Source organism: Cricetulus griseus, chromosome 3 (genome assembly GCF_003668045.3).
Source record: "Cricetulus griseus strain 17A/GY chromosome 3, alternate assembly CriGri-PICRH-1.0, whole genome shotgun sequence".
Classification (NCBI taxonomy): domain Eukaryota; kingdom Metazoa; phylum Chordata; class Mammalia; order Rodentia; family Cricetidae; genus Cricetulus; species Cricetulus griseus.
In genome coordinates this window covers 168,857,704-168,884,127 of record NC_048596.1, presented here as the reverse complement: position 1 = coordinate 168,884,127, position 26,424 = coordinate 168,857,704, and the positions used below count along the sequence as shown (strand labels likewise).

General features: G+C 41.9%; 1 protein-coding gene across 1 annotated transcript; it reads left to right on the top strand.

Annotated features, from left to right (window-relative positions):
* The first annotated feature begins 232 nt into the window (after positions 1-232).
* LOC103159713 (carboxylesterase 1C-like) lies at positions 233-25,092 on the top strand. Its single transcript, XM_035441679.1, is given in 10 exon segments — positions 233-238; positions 9,357-9,425; positions 13,040-13,189; positions 14,348-14,452; positions 16,187-16,252; positions 17,095-17,146; positions 17,149-17,232; positions 21,932-22,063; positions 24,576-24,648; positions 24,921-25,092. Coding segments are annotated over 10 exon segments (909 nt in total).
* Positions 25,093-26,424: the final 1,332 nt, after the last annotated feature.

The window sequence follows — 26,424 nt, the reverse complement described above, 5'->3', positions numbered from 1 at the left end:
GAAGCTCTCTGCCTGAACTCCTATGCGTTAATTTCTATGTGAAGTTATTCATAGATCCAATCATCAACCTCAAGATTCTCTTCTCTTTGGCTTCCACCATGTATTTTAAGAAAATCTGTCAACAATTCTGTAGCTCAACAGTTCTCCTAGACAACATGCTGAGAATCTCAAGAGTAGGGATTCCCACCATGTGCTGGTGAAGCCAACATTGGATGTGAGTGCTGGGGCAAGGATGCGGGTACTTATAATTTTATGACAAAGACTTTGCCATCTGAGGCATCTTCCCAACACAATCCCCTACTACCTGCTTTCTTAAGCCCAATGGTCACCATGAAGGTTCCTATCTGTCACTCTCATGAGCTGGGTGTTCATCAGAATGTGGAAGCCCATATCCAATTCCCCAGGACAGAGGATAAGTGGTGCCTGTCTGTCTGTGTCAATGTGACTTTGGACCCTGCACTAACCAAAAGATGACCAAAGATGAACAACACTAAGAAATTTTCTGCATGTTGGTCAGAACTGTCATCAAAATACTAGAGGTTTAGCCAGGTGGAGTCAGCAGAGCTCCTGGCCTCCTCATTCTTACTAGGAAATGTCTCTTCTGAGGCTCTGTGGGGGCTTTACTGATTGGGAATTGCAGGTGACCATGGGGTCTATTGATACTTCTCATCCTATGATCCTGTTACTTGGGTTTCTAACTTTGCCAGTGTGTGTGTCTGCTATGAGGGATATAAGCTACACTCCATGAGTTGAGAGCATCCACAGTGATCCCAAGTCCGCAGGAGATCCCTTTTTCCACATCTTGACAGCAGATTGTGCTGTGGCCTAAACTTACTGTATGCTGTGAATATGTATGCCACTCACTGGTTGATGACAAAGCTGAATTGACCTCTAACAAGGCAGGATTAGGCTAAGAGGAAAGCCCAATGAAGATAAAGTGAGAAATAAGGGAAGAGTCATGAGAGACATGAGCCAGCTGCCTGAGAAACAAGATGCCAGAGATCAGGTAGAGCCAGAGCCATGTAGCAGTACATAGATTGATAGAATTGGGTGAAATAAATGCAAGAACTATTTAGGAAGAAGCCTCAGCTATAGGACAATGCTTTTAACAAATATAAACTTCTGAGTGCTTGTTTAATAGTGGCTTCAGGATGGGATGCCACAGAGAAACCTCTGTTTACATATGGTTCCTAATGTGGTGCAGAAATTTCCACATGAGAACTTTAAAAGCTTAACAAATGGTTCTATACACATACGCATGGGGTGAAATGAAGCTTTTTGGTAACTGTCTTTTTTCTGGTTTGCTGTTGTTTTACAGAGCAAAGGCTCCGTTAAAGCGCAATTTCCTGGTTTGTGGTGAGGGAAGAACAGCATTTTTGGGAGGTCCAGCTTGGAAGCACTTGAGCGGTTTTTGTAGGCATCAGGCTGAATGCTACATGGGGACAGTGTAGAAACAACAGATTCCCAGAGTTGGGAGGTGATAAAAATGATGTGTTAGGACTCCACCATGAAGCTATGCTCTTGATGACCTGAGCGAGGGAAGCCCAACTCCAAAGGAACTGATATGGTCCTACCCAGTCTCGCTTAACAGTTTAAAGGCTCATGTTGTCAGAAATAGAAAGACATACACAGTAAAAACAGATTCAGGCAAAAAGAAACCCTTGAAATGTTTGAGGTTGTTTTAAAAATGTAATTAGTTTTGGGAGAGGCAAAGAAAGGGTAGAAACAGTCATAGATTTCTAAAAAAAAAAAAGTTATATAAAAACTAAGCCATGTAATAATGGAACACACACATAGCATTGTGTTGGTAAATTTTCAAACTGCTAAGAGACCTAAGAGACCTATGAACCAACCTGCATGTTTTAAACTATCTCAACTTCAAAATGTAAAACCAATCTTATTTTATTTTGGAGGAGAGATTGTGTTTTCATTTCCACAGGGAATGAGAGGCTCTAGATTCAGACTCTGTTATAAAAAAAAAATCAGGTTCAATAGAGGAAGACCCCTTGAAATCCTGTCTAAGACATAAAGAAATAACCTAAAGTAAACTTTAAGACACATGATGTCTAATTACCTACTCAAACATAGAACAAGGTGTTCATCTTTGACTGGCTTATGTACAATGTATAGTGTGTCTTGTATTAATACTGGTATGTATGTACCCTTTAAATGTTTGAGTCCTTTTAGAACAAGGGCGCAGGACACCAATATAAAGCAATGGACCTTGGAGAATCCAGCATCCAAAATAGCTTTGAGATTGACTGAGATGATCCAGTCTCAAAGATTACTACACCCAAGGATTAGCCATAATTTTAATGTTCTTGGTGACCCTTAAAGATCTTAAGGGGAGTTGATTGTAATTGATATTTATAGTAGTCAATCTCTTTCTAAAAGAAGAAACTGGGATATGATATAGAAATGATTTGAGAAAGGGTAGATTATTGAATCTAATTTATCCAAAAACAACTGTTAATCTCCAAACCTTTTACATTGGTATGGATTTTAGTGTATCACTATAAATTTTTGGTTAATTTTTTATACTGTATGTAGAATCCTACTCTTGTTAACTTTAAGATATTCTGTTTATGTAGCTCAATTAAAAATGTAATTTACATAACTTAGAAATACAGATTTGTAAAAGTACATATAGTCATCTATAATACTCCAACTTAATCCTGTTAGGTTTTCTAGATATACAAGGACATTTTTCAGATAAATAGGTATTCTTCAAATATTTCAAAGACCTAGAGAATCTGGCATTTTCAAATGTTTTAATAAAAGATTTTTATGACAGTGAGACAGGTCTGATCCTGGCAACACCTATCAAATTCAAATATGATAGTCATCAAAGAAACTCTGTATGGAGTTTGTTTTCTTTATGACAAAAGCTAGCCGTGTGCGCAAAGGAACTGCACTTTCCTGACTGGACCAGCAGAACACAAGACAGGTGACTACTGAGCTTTACCAAGACAAGGTAGGTCACTCCTTCAAATTTTCCTGCTTCTCAAAAACATCTGTCAGAAATGCTAGGTTTGGAAGCCAAAAATTAGAGGTGCCATTGTTATAAAATACTTTTGGATGACAGTCCAGGCACTCTGTCTCTGTCATTATGTAACATTTCATTCTTCTGGAAATCTAATGAAGTTGAAAACTAGATGATTATAGTCATACTTTTGAATAACTTTCCATATAATTTTCTATAGTTTCTAATCAAATAGAAATAGATGAGTTATTGTGACTATAATTCTTACTTGATAACTGTTTTGTTGAGTGGAATTTACACTGTAAAAATATAAAGATAAAATCTTTCTTTTGGACTAGACAAAATAGTGGAAAATGCTGTGGGCTAACTCATCTGTATGCTGTGAATATGTATTCCTCCTATAGATTGATAATAAAGCTACTTTGGTCTGCAGCAAGGCAGGATAAGGCTAGGTTGGAAACCCAAACAGAGATACAGGGAGATAGAAGGACAAGGTCATGAGATAACCGAGCCAGCCACCCAAGCAACAAGATGAGAGGAGGCCTGTGATCTCAAGACCCTGAGCACAGCAGGCCTTCATAGCTTCTCCTGGGTTCCTCATGTCAATGCCATCAAGAAGCACTAAGCACCAGGGGCAGGGGGGTTGTTGGCGCACACCTTTAATCCAAGCACTCAGAGGTAGAGGCAGGAGGATCTCTATGAGTTGGAGACCAGCCTGGTCTACAAGAGCTAGTTCGAGGACAGCCTCCAAAGTCACAGAGAAACCCTGCCTCGAAAAACCAAAAAGAAAAAAAAAAGAAAAGAAAAGAAAAAAAAAGAAACACTAAACATCCTTGTGGCCATGCTGCACACTTGACATATGTATGGGCTTAACCCTCAGCTACCTATAAGACATGGGTTCCCAAACCAAAGAGCTGCTACAAGTGTCAATGGCAAAGTTGTAGTGTGGGACAACTGCAAGAAGTTCATGCTACTGTGAAGAGCACACAGGATTAAAACATTGTGACTGAGACCTTCCTGCTGTTGCAATATTTCAATACACTTGGTATAGGATACCCTATTTTTCGTTGTGTTCTTATTTTTTAGGATAAGACATGAGTCAAGATGAAATATCAGTTGAACATTTAATAAATTAAAGGAATTTCCAAGTCAGCCCTGGAAATTTGTTCCAACTATGGAGAGTGTAACACTACTCCAGGTTCATATGTATTCCTGAGGTGTCACCATCAAGCAGAAATATCCCATAGAGTCCACAGTACTGAGTCACTTTGGGAAGGTTCCCACACAAAGCTAAGATTGTCATTCTGTGGTAGTCACACACAGGCAGCTGACAACAGTTCACCCTGCTGTTCTTCAGGGATTCCAGCCATACACAGGCTTTTCAGCAGACACACCTGAAGAGACAAAAAGTAAATTGAAACCACATGATCTTTGGTTTGAATGCTGGTGAACACAAATTAATGCAGGATGACAAACATATCATACTTGAGAACAATCATTTATGAAAGATGAAACCTTCATGTATGTTTTCTTCTAGTCATGATTCTTCATGCATCTCACATTTTGTTTGTGGGTGGTGGATGGCTCATCTCTATGTTCTAGATGACTTGCCTGCATTCCCTCCTTTTGGGTGATATGTGTAAAAATGGACAGCATCGGTTCACTGGCTGACAAAGGCATAGAAGTCACTACATGCATTCCTGAGAAATGATCACAGGGAAGAACAGGCTTGGTGCCTTTGGCCCTTTAAAAGGAAGTGGACTGGCCCATTGGATGGTATCCCTAATGGATTCTGTGACCTTGTCTGTTAGGGACAGATTTATCTCCCATTGGCCATGACTAGTAAGCTTTGATTAGAGGACAGATGGCCAGACATATGATGGCTTCCATGGTGCTTAGCCTGAATTCTCTGGCCATGGCCCCCATTCAGCTTCTCCATGACAGGAAATAGATCAGGAGGTTACAGTCACACACAGTTTGCCACTTCCCTCAATTCCAAGGCATCATGAGCAAAACTGTGAAAGTCATCCCCTGCTCACATTCAAGTCTTTCACAAGCCAAGAACTTGATTAACTGGACACTCCCTGAACTCCATGGTGCCCTGTGCTGGCCCAGGATGTATGTTCACATTGACTACTGTATCTGAGATAGTCAGGGGCTGGAAGTCACTGGAGATGAATGTTCCATATATTTGTGAAATTTGCTACAGAGGCTGTGGCATGGGCTGGTTGATGGGCTCTTCCACTGTCAGTTATGGCAGAACACTGATGGTCTTGAGAGTTCTGTCTCCCAATGAGAATTGTGGAGAGTGCCTGTTGTTTGATCTTTTTCCCAACATAGTATCATGATCTAGCCCATTCTGACCTCGGGAGGTTGTCAAGATCATCCAGTTGTGTAAGGAGAGACAAACTGGGCTCCTCTAGTTGAAGGTCTCCACAAAAGAAGCTTCTTTAGAAATAAAAGTGGAGTGCATGAGTCTCTTAAATCTGCTAGAGATGTGCATGGAGACTTAGGTCTGGAACATTGGAACATGAAAGACCCCCGCAGAGGTACTTTCGTGGAAGAAGACCCACACCTAGGAATCAGCGAAACCACGAACTTTGGATGCAAGAACAAGAGGATTTATTAATAACACGGATATCTGGGGCTTAGCTTCTGTTTTGCCAAGCCCCGAGCCCCGGAAGGAGGGTCCTTTTTATAAGGGAAAACAGGCATAGTACAGAAGTGAAAAGCATCAAATCAGCATTTTCTCAAGGTTTAATAGCCAGGCGAAATGGCCTTATCTCCTGCCGGTCCAGATGGCTGGCCTTGGGACGGAGCGATCCTGCGGGGGGTTGGCCTTGCGTGGGGCGGGGAGTGAGGGCCAGCAGCTGCAGAGATCAAAAGGTCGGGAAGAGTGCTAAGGAGGGGAGAGTGCTAAGGAGGGAAGGATGTATTCGCGCGCCCCGCCAGCTGCCGACCAGAGTAGAAAGGCTACGGCCCGGGGGGGGGGGGGTCTTTCAAACACATGCATGGAAGACAGACACTGGTGTTATCTACTCTCTGAGAATTCAAGAAGAGCAGAAGGGTTGGGATATCAACTGTCAGATCCCAGGGCAATTCTACCCTAAGAGTTTCCTTTTCCAAGTTCCTGGTTAATATTTGGTGTTAGTTTGAGTAACAATGGCCCCCATCGATGAAAATGTCTGGATACTTATCCCCACTAGGTGAAACTGTTTGGGAAGGAAGAGGAAGTATGGTCTTGTTAGAGAAGATGTCAGTAGAGGGTCCCAGAGCATTAAAGATTCACAAACCAAACCTATTGGAAGTCATCTCTGAGTCTGTGTCATTCTTGAGTTTCAGAGATGATCTAGTAGCTCCAGGTCCAATGCAATGCCAGCCAGCCAATTGCTGGATTCCAAGAAGATGGTCATGTACTGTCACCCTCTGCAAATGTGGACCAATAAGGATCCTGCTTTCTCTCCTAAGTTGCCTTGTTCACAGTGCTTTGTCATGGCGGTAGATTAGAAACAGACAGGAGTGGGCAAATTCAGTAAGTGAATGCCAGAAAAGAAAGTATTTTGTGTCTACCTGCACCAAGTTCTTATCTCACATGCTTGCTCATCTGGAAAATATTTCAAGAAACAGGGAGACAAGTGTCAATCCCACTTTACCAAGACTTGCCTGCTCACGGCACCAACACTGCCATCAGGGCTGTGCAGTGTAGGCTGCCCCAGAGACTTATGTATGCAAGCTGTCCTCTGCTGTGGCTGTGGAAGTTGATTGCAATTTGCTAAACAAACACAATACCCATACTCCCAAAAAGAATGCCAGAATTCACAGCATAGAAAAGAAAACCCAATGTCATTGTGAATCACATGAAGATGAGGCTTCAGAAACTCATCTTCCACTCAAAGGTACCCTTGGGGAATTCAAACTGCTTCATCAAAATCAGTTGTTCTCAACAGGGGTAATGCGGGAAATTACCAATACAGAGCCAGGTAAAAATATAAAGGAGTTTAATAGGGAAAAGCCTTACTTAGAGAGGGACCTAGCCTGCAGGCAGGGCAGCAGTCTATTCAGCAAGGCAAAGGTGAAACTGAAAGTAGATCTGCCTCACTCTTAAATGCAAGGCCATATACTCTCTAAGCTAAGCTAAGCTGTTTTGTAAGTGTCCTTTATTCTACATCACCCTGACCATTCCCACACTGGCATAGTCAGGCACACCTGTAGCCAGACCATAAGCAGGCATGGCTACAGCATCCCCTACACAAGGGGGTGTCAACCTCTTTGGGGGCCAAAGGAGTCTGTCATAGGGTCACCTAAGGCCAGCAGGAAACAAAGATATTTACATTATTATTCCTAACAGTTGCAAAAATAATCATGAAATAGCAACAAAAATAATTATATGGTTAGAGGACCCTGCAACATGAGGATATGAATTAAAGTGTCACAGCATTAGGAAGATTGAGAACCACTGATCTAAATGATCCCCTAAGACAAGATTCTGGATTACCTGTCATCTGGGATGTCCTTGCTGATTCAGTGATCTGTTCACAGCGTGCATGGTGACCTTGAGGACCCACAGACACCTCTTTTAGCAAGAATGCTCTATATTCATGGCTGACATCTTGTACTTCCCTGACAAAGAATGTTTGCTCCTAGTCTACAGCCTGAATGCGGGCACTGGGCACAAACTAGTCCAAGGATGCTGGTCTTGTCTGGAGTGATGCTTCACAGCCCTCTCGAGCCCTACTTACCTGTACACAGTAGACATAAAAATCCTGGCATTTTAGTGAATTGAAGACAAAGAATCACTCACTGAGATAAAACTATTACACCGGCTTCTGGCCTTCTGGGATAGGGAGAGAGCAGCATGGATGCCTGGTGGAAGGAGGCTGTGAAGTAAAGGACACAGGTGTTAGTTGCACGATCAATCCAAGATTGGTTAGAGCAGAATGAGAGAGGTCATGAGAAGGGTTTGGCTTGACCTCCCTGGGATGGCATGCTCTACTGCTCCTGGGACCTCATGTCCTACAATCCCAACTCTCTTCCATAGAGAATTAGCTCCTAACCCTGCGCTACCAAGGTCCAGGCCTCTACCCTACAGGCTCCCCCTTAATCTCAGCTGCCTGACTGGAACTGGAACTTCCTATAGGAAAGCCCCCTTATGCTTCACCCAGCTTCATGCCCTTGCCTCATCATTCCCTTAGTTTCTTCTCTCTTCACAGCTATCACAGGACCCTTCTCTCCTCTCTGCCCCTCTTCCTGGGTCTCCTCACCTTCTTAGGTTACAGGGTGTATGGACTTTTTTACATCTGGTCTATCTATGACAAAGACCAAAATGAGCTCAAGTCATGTGGAACGCCAGTTGTATGCCGGTTTTGCAGAAGCTGGAATGCTGGCTCTTTAAAACAGGGTGTCCTTGTGGCTAGCTTCTCTTTCCAGCCATGGTGCTGGGACAGCTTTGAGTTGAAGTTGTAGGAGCTAACAGCTCCCACTGCATGGAGAGGACAGACAGAGAGCTTGTGCCCAGGCTGCTGGAGGTTTCTGATGGGGAACATCGTATTTGGGGTACACAACTCTCTAGGGTTCTGGCCTGGCTCCCTCATGTGGCTGGTAGGCCACACCAGGCCGAACAGGGTTCCAAGCTTAGGAACCATGGACCCAGGCTTGTTCTTCAGACCTTGAAAGAGACACAAGAAAAGGACTCTGTTAGTGACAGTGACATCAGCAAAACTTAACACAGGGTTGCAGTTGCATAGCTCTCCATAAGATTCCTCTCCCCCTACCTATTCCCATCCCCCCCCCCCAAGACCAATTCCCTTCTCCTCCCTTCCACTGCCCCTGGTTGCATCGTTTGCTTGTCTGCTTCAGGCTCAACTTGCCCAGGATCCACAAATGAAATACACTAGGGAAAGTCACTGGGCTTGCCTACTTGCTTTCCTTGGGACTCCATTTCCCATGCCTTGCTGTCCCTTACCTGGGGACTGTGTCTTCTGTCTCTGGGGTGAGAAGGCAACAGCATAAAAAGGAAACTATGTGACTAACCCCTTTCCAGACCCTTCTGTGCTTTTTCATGGAACCTGTGGCTACCTACTGGGTCTGGTCCCGGTTACAGGTGGGTGGTGACTCTTCAACTGTTATTTCGTGGACACTTTCCTATCCAGGGTTCTCATTCTGAGGATAGTCCATGATGTTGATAGAGCATTTGTTCTCTCACTGCACTGTAAATTAATTTGCTTTGGGTCTTTAGATGTGTTGATGCTAGTGATAACCTCAGAATCATGCTGTGTTGCTGGCATCCCTGTGTTGCCAGTGTCTTCAGGGACCCAAAGCCCATCAATGGATGAGAGTCTGAGACTGAAGTTCTTACCTGTCTCCTCGTTCTCAGCCTCCTCGGCATCATGGGGAGATGAGTTATAAGAAGTGCTTTCCTCCAGGCAGGATAGGAGATCCTCAGGTGAGTCCCTATCACCAGATAAGGTAGTAGACTCTGTGTCCTCCAATTTTTTTTGTTGTTGTTATATGCAGGCACAGTAGAAAACTGTGGGACCATATTCCAAGGCCAGGCGACATCCAGCAGCTTGTAGGACAGCTGGACATAGAGGACCTCTGGCTCTTTCACTTCATTCAACTCTTGCCTTTTGTATTCTTCAAATGTCAGAAATGTGGGCAAGGTGGGTTCACTCCCTGCCCACCTTAGGGTGTGCGGGATAGTGGGAGAAACTTCAGAATGCTTCTTTGGAACCTGCCATACTTCCCCAAGGATATCAGTATCTCTTTTTCTCCTGTCAAACTTATTGGGTTTTGCTAGGGCATCATTGAGCCTACTTGTTCATTTGAGTTCCAGTGTTTCTTCAGCCATGGGGCCTAAGGAACACATAGTATCTACAATGGTGGAGATGGACACCCTGGAAACATGTTCTCTTGATATTGACAGTAAATCTCCATCACAGAGATTTATGTGTAGAAATTCTTCCTCCATGTTCACCACCTTGACAGTTGGGGAATGGACCACCACAAGATTCTAGAAGTAAAAAGACAGAAGCAGGTCTAGTAGATGAATTTATCACTCTCAATTTCTACATCATGAAAATCATAGCTACCTCAACATCCTAATGATAATCTTGAGGTCAGAGGTTAAAAAATATGTGCCAACCCAAACCCTAAAGCAATTATGAGAAAGCATAAGAAAGATCAGAGATGAAATAAATGTTCACTTAGTGGTTGAAAGAAAATACAAAGAAACAAAGATCTGGTGACTTGAAAAGATGAATCTGGGAGAATATGTGGGAAATTGTAGTTTCAGGAATATGGGAGAAATTGTAGTCATGTGCTATCATTTGGTGTTACCTGTACAGACTGTCACAGAGAGTAGGGGGGAATGTCTCAGTGACCTCCATTCTTTACAACATCTAAAGAATGAGCATCCCAACAGTCAGCCATTTCCTGTGGTCTCATTGCAAAGGACCCATGATATTGTGTCTATTTATATAACATGATCTTCCATATGTCCTTGGCCTGGCTGACATTCCTCCAATTTCTCACCTATAAAGTGGGATAGGAATAGATGCCCTTGGCTGAAATGAGTCTGAAATGGTTAAGAGAACTTGCATCTCTGTTCCTGACACTCATGGAGAACTCAGTATATAATTGCTTTCAATTACACTAAACCTTGGACCTTTGATATGTTAAAAAACAAGCCAAGAGCAATTGTTAGAATAGGGAGTGGTAATACTAGTAGGACAGGCACTAATATCTTTGGATGCTTTCCTCAACCCTACCAGGACCAAGAGTTTCAGGTGCCTAAGCCATCCAATTTGGGGTCAGATAAAAAACCTTTAAGGCATTCCAACTCAGCTAAGCTTTCAAGGACCATTCCAAGTGCTCTACACAGATACATCCTAACCTCCTCAAGGAACTGTTGCCCACCACTTTGGACTCAGGCTTTGGCTCCAGACCTCTTGCTGAGGTTTGACATGGCTATAGAAGGGACTTGCTGTAAAACAGCCAGTCAAGCACCTTTGCATCCAATACTTGTGTTCAGGTTGATTCTATTTGCTGCACAGCATCAGATGGTGGCCAGCTCCAGACACAGTTAACTCTCTTTTGCTCATAAGCTGACCATTCTTTTTTTGTCCTGGAGCCATGAAAATATCCAGCTTTTCTTCTCTCTTGGTTGATAGCTTCCTATTATCTCATAATTTTAGCATTAGGTCTCATTCTACATCACTGGGATGCAGTGATGGGTACAGACTACAAATCGGAAGACAGGAGCAATGAGTCCTTGTCTGGGTTGAAATCACATCTGCACATTAAGGAAATTCAACACCAACAGACAGACTGGGATTCCCCTGAGGTTAAGAAGGCAGGGTCAAGCTACCTTAGGGATGTGAGAAAGTGAAGAAGGGAAGGAGAGATGGAAGACTCGTGGAAAGACTAGGGAAGAAGATGTGGGTTACAGGCATACACTGGGAGTGTGAAGTGTCTTTCTGGTGCATAGAACTGAGCTGGGAACAGTGTGGGAAAGTAGAGGATGTCCTGGGAACTGTAAGAAACCTTAGCTTCTTCAAAGCTTACCAGGAATTCAGTGATGGAACTACCACTGATTTTATGATTGAATACTTAGAACAAGAATTTTTAAGTAAATGGAAAAAATCTATAAAATGACCAATGAAGAATAAAATCATCCATAACAACACACCCAGGGTTCATCATTTGGCTATTTTCACATTTAATTTTCAGCCTTTTCCTAAAATTGTATATACATTCATATATATATATATATATATATATATATATATATATATATATATATATATATCTTCTTTTGTCTGTTCATCATGAATGCATCGTTGTATCTTCCATCTACAATCTCTTTTAGTTTTTCTCTTATACAACATAACATAAACATATTCCTTAATAGTAAGCCCTCTTGCCCATTACCACCTTTCTGTAACTCAATATTGCCTTGTAAGAATGAGTACTAATTACTGACTCTTATGATAGTAATGCTTGAGAGTGATTCCATTCTTTACTACTGGAAAAATGCATGAGCTTTCTGAAAAATTTTCACAGGCTTCCAAGATCTTTAGTCTTAGGATAATTCTAAACAACAGTGAGACGGACAATTTGTATGGTTACTTATATTCAGGCTTTTTACTTTCCAATAGTTTGGGTTTGTCCTGGTAGGTACTTGAAGTGTTTTTTCCATTCCATTAAATTTCTTACCCTGAACTCAAGCCACATCTTGCTGAGATCCTCTTAGGGAATGTCAAAACAATAGCTGCCTGGCAATTGTGCTAGGATATGTGAGAAGCATTCATATCCACAGAACAACAGGATTACCAGGTGCATGCATGGATAAACCAGAAGGTAGAAGTAACCCTAAAAGGCAAGTGTCTCATGAATCATAGTAGTAGTTACATTTCTCCTTGCTGTGACAAATGCCCAACAAAAGCAGCCTAAAGAAGAGTTTCTTTGACACAGAGTTTCAGGATGCAGGTTAACATGGCAGGGAAGTCACAGCAGAAATAACTGATGTGAATGGTCACATGGAATCCATAGAGAGGATGCAGAACAGACTGAATGCTAATGCACAGCTCACTGAGGACCTCAGATCTTCAAAACAATGTTGTTTAACAGGGGGTGGAAATCAAACATTGTGGTATCCTCCAGAGTAAAACAATTTATTCAAAAAAAACTTACAAAATACCATGACAAAGTGTGCTCAAGCTTCACACTTGGGCAATCCCCTTTGGCTTTGGACAACCTTTGGAACTTAACTATACTTTGATTTTCTCCCTTGTTGTCTTTGTCTTGGGCTGATCACCCAGTGAGTCAGCATCCCCATGTAAACAGGGGCCCACATGATGGGCAGCCTGCTAGTTACAGGTCATAAGAATGATGCTGCCGTTGTGATGCAGCTTCCAACTTCAATTAATCTGATATAGAAATTCCCTCACAGCATTGTTTAGAGGTTTATCTTTAGGTGCTTCAGGATCCATGTTCAAGTTGATGCTAACCATGATACCATCTTGTGCACATAAAATCCCCTCTCCTCTTACCTGACAGGTGTTGTCTCCTCTGGCCAAGAACCTCTTCCACAGAGCCATTTCTGAGAGTGGTGTGGTGGTCAGTACAGGCCTGGTTAAAAAGAATATCCAGTCTGTGATTGAAATAGGTCCCGGACAACTCTTGTACCCTTTGCTGAGCTTCCCTTGGGTCCTTGCTGGTCTCTCTGGGTTTGGCATGTGGCTTGGATGCTCAAACAGTTCTAACAGTAAGAATTGCTGGGCAAAGGGGCTGCTATTTGGCTCACAGATTAGACACATCCTGTGATTTCTGAAGTTCCTTCATGTGAATCATGTTACTCCAACACCCTGTGAGTCTGCCCAGAAACTAAAAGATGAAGGGAATCTATAGCTTACTTGAGGCCAAGTATTTAGTAAGTGGAAGAGGTAATATCCAAAAACAAACAAAATTTATCCTCCATTGTAAATTACCTCTTCAGAGACATTCAAGTTAGAAAACATTGTTCGAGAGCGTGCATGCATGTGTGTGTGTGTGTGTGTGTGTGTGTGTGTGTGTGTGTGTGTACATGGTGCTTGGGATAGACTCTGTACCTTTTTAAACAGTGAAAAGCTAAGAGTGGTGCAGGTATCAATTATGTAACTAGGACTTGTTACAATTATTCCAATTAGTGATAGAGGCAATATTCTATTAGATCCAATATCTACATTTGGCAATTTAGAGCAATAGTTATCACCCTCCAAATGCTGTGACACTTTAAAATAGTTCTTCATGTTGTAGTGACTGCCAGCCATGAAATTATTTGCATTGCCACTTAAAAACTCTAATTTGTTATTGATGTGAATCATAATATAAGTATTTGTATGTAGGATATATTTTCATTTTTCCAAATTGAACCAAAGGGCTACAATGAACAAGTTGAGAACTGATTATATGGGGCCTTTACAAACCCTTAATAACCACAAAAAACTAGATGTGCAAACCAAATATGGTAATGCATGACTATAATCCAAATACCAGGGAAAGCAATGTAGGTAAGTAGAGCTAATGCAAGACCTAGGCAACCCTGGTCTATATTCTATGTCGTAGTCCAGCAAGGTATAGTTAGTGAAACTCTATCACAAAAACAAACAAGAAAGGGTGAATGAAATAAAGAAAAAAGAGAAAATGGAGCCAGAGGGAAAGGCAAGGTTAGAAGGAAGATGAGGCGGACGGCAATAAAAAAAAATGGGTCTACTGTCTGTTTTGTGGAGGACATAGTCTTGGGTCCAATCTAGAATCCACTCTCTACATTGATGGAGGAAGTAGTTGTTACTCATGACCTCTGATGTTGTCTGTGATTTTTTTAAGCTGATTGCTATGATTTCTGGCTGTAGGAACACCACATCAGCTGTCATGGTTCACTGCCTGCGCCAGAAGACAGAGAAGGAACGCTTGGAGTTCACACTGAAATTGGTACGTGTCCATTCTACTTGCCTCTATTCTGAGTTTTTGACCTCAAACTTTACCTATTCTGTTGTTCTTGCCTTGGATAAACTCTAAGGGGACACTGACAGTGTCTCAACTCTCAGGTAGAGTTCAAGTGGAAATTTCATTTCATATTATGAAGAACCCTAAATATCTAAAAGAAGACTATTAATGTATTCCATCTTGAGGAATTTCGTGGAAATCTTCCAGACTTGCTTTTTGAACATTCTTGTCATGTTCTTTATTGAATAACACATCCAATATTCCAGAAAACATAATTTTTAACCTAAATTTCAGGGATAGTCAATTCAGAGTTAATTTGAGTGTAATATAATTACATTTCTCAGACAAGTTTCACATAGGGCAACAAGAGAAACAAAGGTTATCTTCTAAACAAAGGGGACAATTCTCCAGAGCTAGGCCTGGTGTAGCCCAGGGAAGATTAAGGCTAATTGCTAGCACTCTGGCACCAGGCTAGCAAGATTCTGCCAAAGAGACAGGTTCTTCCCCGACATCAAATACACCTACAACCCCATCTCCTCTTGAACACACAGTCCTGCCTACCAATTGAGCATCATTGAGCTGTTGTTCCTGAGGGAAACAGCATTGTTGCCAGAGAGACAAACTTGGGATAGTGCTGAAGAGGGAACACAGGCATAGGAAACAAACATGTTCTCCAGAGTCACAGGGACACCCACTCTAGATCCCAGGGCCTGTCCTCTTCATGCTTCTTCTTATGTCCATTCTTCTCTACCCTGTGTTCATACACAAGAACCCCATGTAAGGCCCAGGTGGGAGAAATTGATACCCCAGGGCACAGGACAAAGTGTAAGCTTTTGTAGGAGGAATGTTCTCAAAACATCCTTTCCCTTTGTGTTCATAGAATCCTGGATGTCAGTGGAGATCATGGAGAGGTAAGGAGCTTCTTGAGTATTACTGGTGTTACATCTAAACAGCATTAAATTCTAGTTAACTATGAATGAAGGCTTTCCCCAAGATTCCCAGAGAAGTCACCTGTCAGTTAAACTATGCATATGGGCAAGAGGTGGGTCTACATGACACCCTGCACAGTGCTCTCAGTCAGCATCTTTATGCCACTTGGACAAGCTCTCACCGTTTACAGTTCTCACTACAAAGATGACCTGATAGGAGAAGGCTGCCCTGAAGCTCTGCTATCAGGAAGCTGGATAACTGGCTACAGTCTCAGTAGTCTTTAGAATACAGGACTGGAGTTATACAGACAGGAGCCTAAGACATTCAGTTCTGAGAACGCTGCCCTCCACCCATGACCCAGGAAACTCACAGACAGTGCCCACAGCCTCATCCCAGCACTGGCTTGTGTCTGGTGTTATTAGTTATGAGCATCTACAGCCTTGTCCTGGGCTCTGTCCCTGGACATCACAGACATTTCCTGAAAACCCTGTGAGGAAAAAATGAGATTCTTTCAGTCAGGTTTTACTGTTTGATAAGAGCTGACTCCTGGCTGATAAAAAACATTAACACGGGGCAGGTCTGTAGATCCCTAGACCTGCAGCAGGATTACTTAGATTTATTCATGCAGTCCATTTGTTTGTTGGTTTCATTTTCAGCACATAAACTCCCTTATCTGTTAAAACCACACAAACATGAGAAACACCTTTGTTCCATTGTTCCATTTGGTTGGTCTAAGGAGTTCTCCTGTTTTACTGTGATTTACTAATGTTTTCCAATTTTTTTTAACAGATGATGGGCTTAGAAGACAAGATGGATGAGAAAATGGCCAGTTCCCTCCTGATGAAGTTCCACTCTGTCCTTACGAGGCTCTAGCCAATCTTGGGGATTTTTTTGGGGAACTAAGTTCAGTGGCTTGCTTTAATCACAGACAAATTCAATGACTGTAAACAATAGTGGTGGCAGGGGTTCACTCCTGACTTTTCTACTCTTCCACTTTGTACCCCAGTATAAGAAACTCCCAATCATTGTTCACCAATGAAAAACCCCCCATGGACCCAGGACAAGTTTCCAGGAGAAAGATTTATTTGGAGAGTTTATACTTAGAAAATATTGATTCCATGAGCAACAAAGGCCCTCAGATTTCTATTTTGGAGACCTAAGACCTAGTAGTTAGGAGGCAAATCAGATAGGTGGGCACTGTGAACTTTGCACACTGGAGGTTTCCTGATTTGCTGATGCATGGCCTTCTGTTGTCAACAGATCCCTGAATAGATAGTCTGGGTTCTGTAAATCCAAAACAAAGCATTTGCTGATGGGAAAATCTACTGAGCCATGTCTTTTTCATTCCATTTCCTAGAAAATGCTTACTTGAATGCTATTTGATAGGATACATGGTGTCATTACCCCAAAGAACATGGAGACAGAGAAAAGCATATTTCCTCTTGAAAGAGCTGAAGATAGAATTCACTATACAACAGTGTCCTAGGTGTCAAGCAAAAGGATCTTTTCTGCCACAAACGATGGAAAAACGTAATTTCAGACACCTGACATCCAAACTTAATGACATACTGCAAGTGGATCTAAAGAATCCTCTCTGGTATAATGACCTGGTTGGTACAGAGCCTGGGTGGTTCATGACCCATGAAGTCTTGTGAACTGTCTGCAGGTGGGAGTGGTCACTTTCTGATCTGTTTCAGAACATCTCTGAGAATATGATTCCAGCATTTATTGAGAAGTATTTAGGACAAACAGAAAAAAGAAAGACCTTCTCCTGGACTTGTTTGGGGATATATTTATGGGTATTCCATCTGCTCTCATGTCCCCTGTCCTCAGAAGTGAGTCCTATGTTGTTTTGAATGTGAGGACATACATTTAATAATGATTCTCTAACTTGGCAACTTCTCAGTCAGGCTTATACATATACACATACACATGCAAATACACATACATGAACATATATATTTGTGTATATGTGCATGTATATATGCATATATGTGCATACAAGTATATACATAGACACACACACACTCACACACATAGTACATGAGGCTAGGATGTTACTCAGTTAGTAGATAGCCTGGCTAGAATGTGGAATGCCCTGGTTCAATCGTGAGTATCATATAAGTCAGACCTAGTGGTACATGTTTGTAATCCCAGACTTGGAAGGAGGCAGGCAAGGAAGGTTAGGTCTTCTTTATCCACATAATGAGTTCAACACCATCCTGATTTAAACAAAACACTTTTCTAAAGCAAAACCAATAAAAGAATGAAAACCCAGGGTCATGAATAGAATTGGGTGAAAAGAATTTCTTCCAGATGAGAAAATCCAAATGGAGAGAATGCAAAGAACTGCAAGGAAAGGAAGTATAAAAATATTTGATGTCTCTGGTACTCCTTTATCCATCTTAGTGAGCCCTGGTTGGAGAAAGTGGCAACTAGGCTATTATCTACCACAGAACCATCTGTCAATGACTTAGGCCTGGACAGATAGAGTATGAGGCTACACATACTTCTTCCTAAATGAAGCAAGAATTGCTTGTGACTATGGGTGCTCTATTCCAGCAATTGTTCTGTGGGTGCTTGGAAAGAATATACATTTTGTTGGGGTTAAGCTGTGAACGATTCTAACTATTCTTCAGTTCCATCATGACCCTTAGTCAAAAAACATTGATCAAGTTCAGTGTTTTATTGTGAATTTTCTGTCTGTATGACCTGGTCATTGTAGAAAGTGGGGTACTGCAATCCACTTCTGCTTTGGTATTATAATTTCTATCTCTCTGTGTCTCTGTGTCTGTCTGTCTGTCTGTCTGTCTGTCTGTCTGTCTGTCTCTCTCTCTCTCTCTCTCTCTCTCTCTCTCTCTCTCTCTCTCTCTCTCTGTCTCTGTCTCTGTCTCCTTACTGACACTTTCATATTTGTTTTATCTGTTGATGTACATTGCAGTAGATCTGTATGGATATTCCATTGATGAACTTATTTCTCATCAATACAAAATGTCTTTATTTTTTCTTTTTGTACTTTTTTTTTTACTTAAACTCTATTTATGAGGTAACTATAATCCCCTCTTTCAGCCCTGGTTCCTATTTGGGCATAATATGTAATTTCCCTTCACAGGCAGTCTGTGTATGTCTTTAAAAAGTTGGTGGCAGTTGTTTTAAGACTGCAGAACCTCAGATCTTTAAAAAAAAAAAAACCCATTCAGTCACTACATACACCATTACTAGAGAATGTATATTGAAGGGAATTGTTGACAGGCAAGGACTTATTAAAGCTATTCTCTTGAGTTTTTTTATGATGGATTTGTAAATAGACTCTTTCAGCCTCACTCTCTTGGCCCCTACCAGGTGATTGGATGGTATTTGGACTTACATGCTTTGAGTTTTTGTTTTGATTGTGTGCTTTGCTAAGAAATTTCTCATTGTAGCTACCCTGAGAATCACTTACAGTGATGCCCTATGCCTATGAAACCTACTTTAAGTTGATAATATAACTTTGATTTCATATAACAACTCTACCATTTTACCTACATTTGACTTTTTTTTATGAAAAGAGGGATGAGCAAAGGAGCCAAGATGGGGCTGAAGAGACTTGCAGAAACAGTGGACCTGAAACAACTTTGGAAAGAACCATGACCTTTGAATGTGGGTGCCAGCTAGAAAGCCAAGACAGTCTATGGAACCTCTAACAGTGGAGCCAGTCTTTAACCCTAAAGCACAAATAGATGTCGGGAGCCCATTCCCTATGGAGGGATACTGTTGCAGCCCAGATACAACAAGGATGGCCTGGGCCCTCCCCCAAACATTATGACAGACTTTGAAGGTCCCTGGTGGAGGGCCTCACTGTCCCTCGGGAGGAGTTGGAGGATGGATTGGGGGGGTAGGTGAGGAAAATGGGAGGATGGGACAGTGAGGCAATGGGGAAGATGCATATGTAAATATGAGTGGTAATTAAAGAATTTAAATAAAAATAATAATAAAAATTAAAAATAAATAAATATTTACTATTTTTAAACTATGTGTGTTGTTTAATTGCCTATGTATACCTGTGCACCATGTGCATCTGGTGCCCACATAGGCCAGAAGAGGGCACCAGTCCCTGAACTTGAGTTTTGAACCCCGATGTGGATGTTCGGCTGTGAACCCAGGTCTTCTGTAAGACCATTCAGTTCTCTTAACCACTGAGGCATCCATCTCTGCAGCCCCACTTTTTACATTTTTCATTTTGCTGCCAGAATTCATGTCATTTTGAATGACTATCTTACTGTTAGTTGTTAGCAGTGTTTTTGTACAGAATCTAGTACTATGTGGGATAAAATCCCCTACCTATTATGATTACAGTCCAACAGTGGCCTGAACATGGCTTCACAAGTTTACATCACTGACTTCCATGTTGTTAATTAGCATATTTAGCTTTCAGTTTAAAGGACTCTATCAAATTCTCACAAGGCAGCTGCAGAGACAATGAGCTCCAAGAGCTTCTTTAGAGGGGAGGAGTGTTATTTCTCCCTCATTTCTGAAAGGCATCTTAGTACAGGGCTCTAGCTCATGGCTATTGAATGAATCCACCTGGCCTCCCCTGACGCAAGATTTTTTCCATGGCACCACACATCTTTATATGAGTTATCTCTTGATGCTCCTGAGTATTTCCTTTGTCTTGCATTTTTGATTTTTTTATTGTTTTCATCTTGTTGAAGTTGATTCATGTCCTCTGCACCTCTTGAATACTGATCCCAAATAAGGAGCATGTTTGGCTGAAGTTTTCTAAATGGACTTTGTGCCAGTTCCCTGACTCACCTATACTTATCACATAAATGTCTTTTCTGTTAATGGTAACCCATTGTCTCTATTTTCTTGGTTGTCCTTACAATTGCCTAAATGTATGTCCTACTTACTTTCAAGACATGTAATTACAGAAATTTTATATATGTTCATGGTTTGTAGACACAGCTCTAAAAATATCTTGACAGCATACAGACTAAAACATGCTCCTTCATTCACAAAAGTTCTTTGTTGCATAACTGCAGTCTGGGTTCTTTGATAAAATGAGTGTCAGAGCAAGTGCAAACACTCCTTCAGCATGCTTTGTGCTCCAGCTTTCTTCTCTATCTGTGATAAATCCAACCAAAAGCAATGCAGGAGAAGAAAGAATTTATTTGCCTTCTAAGTGCATGTGCTACTGCATCTTTAAGGGAAGTCAAGGTAGGAACTCAGACGGGAATATGAAGAAGAGATGATGGAGAAGGAGTTTACTGGCTTCCTTGCTCATGTTTAATTACCTTTCTTATATAGCTCAGGACCACCTGCCTAAGGACTGTGCTCACCCTGGTAGGCTGGAGCAATTAATAATCATGAAAAATTCCCCACAGGACAATGTAATCTCCCAATTGAGATTCTCTTCTCAGGTAACTTTGGGCTGTGTCAAGTTGATCATTAAAGCTAATATGGACTGACCTATGAACATATTTTGAGTTAGTGGATTTTAGAGGCAAAGAAAGATTAATTCTAAGGGTGCAAGCACGGGGCCTGTGAGAGATGATGAAATAAATCATTCTTCATATTCATGTTGGAATAACTTACATTACAAAATTATTTTGTGCACAGATATATAATATTACAAGAGACTGATACCAGTGTTTTAAAATAGCATGCACAATATTATCCCAATTTCATATAAATAAAAATCATATGAGCCAAAATGTGGATAGGCTTTCTCTGAGTGGTGCAGGTGTGAGTGCTAGGCTTAACCTTTTCCTTATATGGAGAATTGTTGAATAATTTCTCTACTAGATTAATTTGTGGTCTTACACTTCCCCTCTTAGTCACTCTTCTGTGGATATCTAAACCCTACAAGCACCATGGATAGTGGCAGTCTCCCGAGTCTGGTGTCTCATGCAAGTGAGTGGTATCTATGTAAAAGCAGGCAGCTCCAATGATGCACCCAAGAGGAAAAGGGTCTCTACTTCGGGCTTGAACAGGCATCTTGCTGGAGAGAGGAAATGATAGATAAGATGGGCAAGAGTGTCCCTGTTTTCACCACTCTAATATCTTAAGATCTTAGCTCTTCCAGTTCAAGCAGAAAACAAGATAATGAGGGTGACTGAAGTGTGAACGGCAAGTTTAGTGTTTTCCTTAAAACCAAAGGCATATTTCTGTCTTTGTATACATTTGTATGTGATTATATTAAATACACTCCTATTCCAACAAGCAACTAGATTTGCATGGTTCTGCTGAATGATTGAGGAAAACACTGGGAATGCACAAAAAAGGCTGACTGGGTGCTGATTTCCCCAGATTGAGCAGGCACTGTGTATTGTCAATGAACATACCCAAGCACTCACTACCTGAATTACATCCTCTCATTCTGCATTCTGTCAACACCTGACTCAGATCCCAGGTCTAATTCACACAGCTGTACAAACCCAAAGCAATCGCTGTCCTGCACTAGTAACCAGCAGTTTCCTTCAGGGCTGGAGACCTCAGTGCCACCCAGGTGTCCATCTATTAACATGAACTGTGCATGAATCTATGTCTCCTCAGATGCAGGAGTTCCTACCTACATGTATGAGTTTCAATATCGACCAAGCTTCGTAACTGAAAAGAGATCCAAGACAGTGATAGGAGACCATGGTGATGAAATCTTCTCTGTATTTGGGGCTCCATTTTTAAAAGGTTTTGCCTCTATGTGGGCTGTGATCTGGGAGTCAGGAGGAGTGGGTCCTAATCTTGGTTGATCGGCTTTCAGGAAGTTTCTCGTTCTCTCCTGGTGCTAGTTTCCTGGCACTCTGTAGCAGAATTGAGATACAGTAGGCAGTCCCCAACCTTTCTCTTGTTCTAACACACATAAAGATGGCTTATATAAGTAGATACCAGACATAAAGCAAAAGATACCCATCCTAGAATCCATAACTCCAGAGAAGCTTGAACCCTCTTAAAGAAACAAATGGAAGTAGATACAGAAATCCACAACTAATCAATGGGCCAAGCTCCTGGAGTACAATTCAAGTGAGGGAGGATCTGGTCTAACAAATAGAGAACCTTCATAGGAACAAACTAGGCTTCCTTAATACAGGTGCCAATGGTATGGCTGGGACAATATATGAGGCCATTGTCAGTGAGTCCAAGATCTAACACTAATGCAAAAACTGACTTAGTGGAGCCCATATAGAGAGATACCTTGCTCATCCTAGACACAGGGGTGTGGGGGTGGAGAGGTGCCTTGGCCCTGCCTCACTGAGATGATGGGACCCGCTTAGTAGACTTCCTATAAGAGGCCTTACTCTCTCTGTGGGTGGAGCATATTGAAGAAGGGAGCAGGAGGAGAGGACGGAGGGGCAACTGGGATTGGAATTTAAAAATAAATTAATTTTTAAAAGATGCCTTATGTGTCACTGGTCATTCTGTGAATCATGACTTGTGGATCCAGAAGAGAGGCCACAAGGCCCTGATCTAGGACTAGAATAACACTCTCTGTTTTCCCACAAAACAACCTCTACTTACTGTCTGGCTGTGGGTCACTGCATTGGTTCCCATCTTCAGGAAGAGACCTCTTTTATGATGGATGAGCAAAGTACTGCTATATGAATTTAGAACAGTGTCATTAGGAGTCATCTTTTTGCCACATTTTTGTTATTTATTAATTTTTTTGCAAAAGTAGCAATTGGCTTTGCCCTGGGCTACATGGCCTCAAATTCTGAGTCATTCAAGCAGTGTCAGTTATGGCCTCTATCTCCCAGAGAGGGTCTTATGTCAAATCACATATGGGTTGGATATCCCACAAGGTTTATGGCATCTTGCAGACAAGACACAATGGTAGATCAAAGGATTTACGGCTACCTGGCTTACTTTACTCATTTGGGAGTGTGCAGAGTGCCTTCCTTACCAAAGGCAATAAAATGTAGGGGTGGAGTCTCTATGTAGGCACCAGCTGGACTTACCCAGGTTCGTTGAGTTTTGTAGGTGATGTCTTCAGCAATGAAGAATCACATCAGTTTGTGGAGAGCAACTATTGTCTTGGGGACAGCATGGGTTGTTTGGGGTTCTCTCTGGGTCCTCTGGCCAGTATCTCAATTAGATATAACCCAATCATAATACTGCAAGCTTCATTTAGTGACAAGAGATGAACAGCTGGGGGTCTGTCTCTGCACTTGTTAACAAATTCATTTTTATTGATTTCATGTATATATATATATATATATATATATATATTAGAAAGCTTCTACTGTATTTTGTTTCTATAATACCATTTAAATATCCCCTGATTTAGTTGTCTATCCACATATTTTATACCTTGTCTATGTCCCCAGCTTTCTTCCCTTTCTTCACTTGATCTTCCTGTTCCAGGCCTCTTCCCATTTTTCCATAACTATCTGTTCTATTTCACTTTTGTAGGGAAATTATATGATATATTCCCAGGGAACCATAATATATTTATTAACATATTTAAAATTACTGTGTGTGTGTGAGTGAGTGAGTTCGTGCGTGCGTGCGTGCGTGCGTGCGTGCGTGCGTGCGTGTGTGTGTGTGTGTGTGTGTGTGTGTGTGTGTGCACCCATGCTTGTGGAGATCAGAAAATAACTTGCAGGAATATTTCCCTACCTCCCACTGTGAGTTCCAATAAAACAACTCAGCTTCTCATGTTTGGTCTCAAGTGTCTTGACCCAAGAAGCCATCTCTGCAGTTCCATAACATGATATTTAAAGAAAGCCTTTCACAAAAGTCGCCAGTGCCTTACCTATCCACACTTGCATAGGCTCATGACCCCACTGCAGGGCTCCTACTTGGCATTTCCTAAGTGGAATGCTCCTCAGTGCTTTGTAGTCCTGATAGCTTTTAGAGCCTGCGGATAGTACTGTGTCTGAGTGACAGAGAAAAGACCAAGATGCACCTCCCCAAAGCAGAGGACAGTCTGGAATATGGCATTCTGACCCTGAGGAAGGAGGGAAAGGCAGATGAACATGGACAACAAAGGCAGCTGGCTCATGGCACAAACATTACAATTGCTGAATCATTTATCAGTCTCTCCCTGAATGTGCACAGTAATTAGCCAGAGTCTTCACACTGAAGGGTTTGACTGAGTGGTTGAAGAGTAAGCACTTAATTCCATTTTCTAACAAGCTCCCAAATGATGCTCCATCTAGTCCACACTTTGAGTAACAGAAACATTTTTTTGCCTTCTCCACAGGGAGTGCTGCAGAAGAGGAGACCAACCTCAGCAAGATGGTGATGAAATACTGGGCCAACTTTGCTAGGAATGGGTGAGCCTGGTGCAAATGTGTAAAGGGTGAATAGGTTGTGTTTAGGCATGCCTTTTGGAAAGGGTGAATTCTGAAGTCAGAGTGACCAAAGCTCTAAACATTTTGTGAGATTATAGTGCTCTATGGCAAGAGTTTTCTAGAATTAATGTAAGCTCTCTGTCTGTAGAGGTAGTCTGCCTCTCAATTGAGATAAGCCAGTGATCCATTATAATTTCAGAGGAAAGGAGGGCCACTTAGAGGTCTTGAGGAATTGTATTTGATTTTGTTCCCAGGAATCCCAATGGGAAGGGGTTGCCACACTGGCCAGAGTATGACCAGAAGGAAGGGTATCTGCAGATTGAAGCCCCTACCCAGCAAGCCCAGAGATTGAAATGGGAGGAAGTTGCTTTCTGGACTGATTTCCTGGTTAAGAAGACTCCTCAGACAGAACACAGTGAGGGATGAATAAGAGTCTCTGCCAGCTTCAGGACCAGAGAAGCCAAGGTGGAGCTATTCCACAAAACATGGTACTCCTCAAAGATGGATCTTACAGAGGAAACTGCAGGACTGGATAGTAAAGGAAGGACGAGGCCAAGGAGGGGTAATATTTGTACCTCATATGGAAAATAAATTTTCTTTTGAAGTCAGTCAGGTGTTGTGTCTTGGTCCACAGATGAATTTGCACTCACTGAGGGCAGAAGGATGAAGACAGATGATGACAAAGAAAGGCACTTTTAGGGGAAGGTTTAGGGAATGTTTGCTGGAATCTGAAGGGAGACAGCTGACTGGAGAGAAGGTGGAAGGTGATTATCCCCTTATGTTTTTCCTCCATGTCGAAAATGCTGTCACACTACAGTGCTAACGGCCACTTATTGGCAATTGTGAAAGTATAAAACCCCTGATAACTACAAAGTCAAAGGGGAGATTGAATCCATCACTGACTCATCTCTATGAACTTCTGCCAAGAATTCATGACTAAGATTGATAGCACATAGGAAGGCTATCTACCAAGTATTTATAGTAAGAATAATAGCACATAGAAAGGCTATCTGCCATGTATTCATGACTAAGAATGATAGCACATAGGAAGGTAAGACCAAGCCTGTGTCCTAAGGTCCAGGCACACCACAACACGCAAACTCTTTTAAATGAAGAAACAAAATCATACAACCTCTGCAGAAAAAGGATGACCCCTTTTTCTAGTGAAGACCCACTGAGGCCAAGGAATGAGAGTTGTGATGGTCTATGCCTCTTAGTGGAGTATAGAACATGGTTCTGGGTAACTGTATAGAGATCTTTCTGTACTGGAGAGAGGCAGGGTTGCTGAGAAGACCCTACTTCCAAGACAAGGGACACAAGGTCTCTCCAAGGTTGGGATTAGATCAGAGTTAAAGTAAAGAGCAGTGGATCTCTGTGATTAAGTCAGGTTTATTAAACAGGTACAAAATGAAAAGTACTCTCACAATACAGAAGGAGGCTGCAAATGTGCTGCTGCTTCGGCACTGATCCTCTCATTCCCAAGGGACATGCGGAGGTCCAGGGAAGGTCACCAAGCATCTGTTGCCCAAAGCTGATTCCAGAGAATCTTCCACAGTCCAAGAGAGAGAGAGCAAGAGACCCATGCCCTCTGTTTTTATCCAGTCAACTTATTCCCAGAAAAGACCATGCCCATTTGGCCAAGCTATCCATTACAATTAATTGGGTGATGGACAGAATTCCCCAAACACTAAAGAGATTGTCTCCACATACTGCCACTGAGTCAGCAGATACCAGGTACCATCTACCAGAAGTCTATGT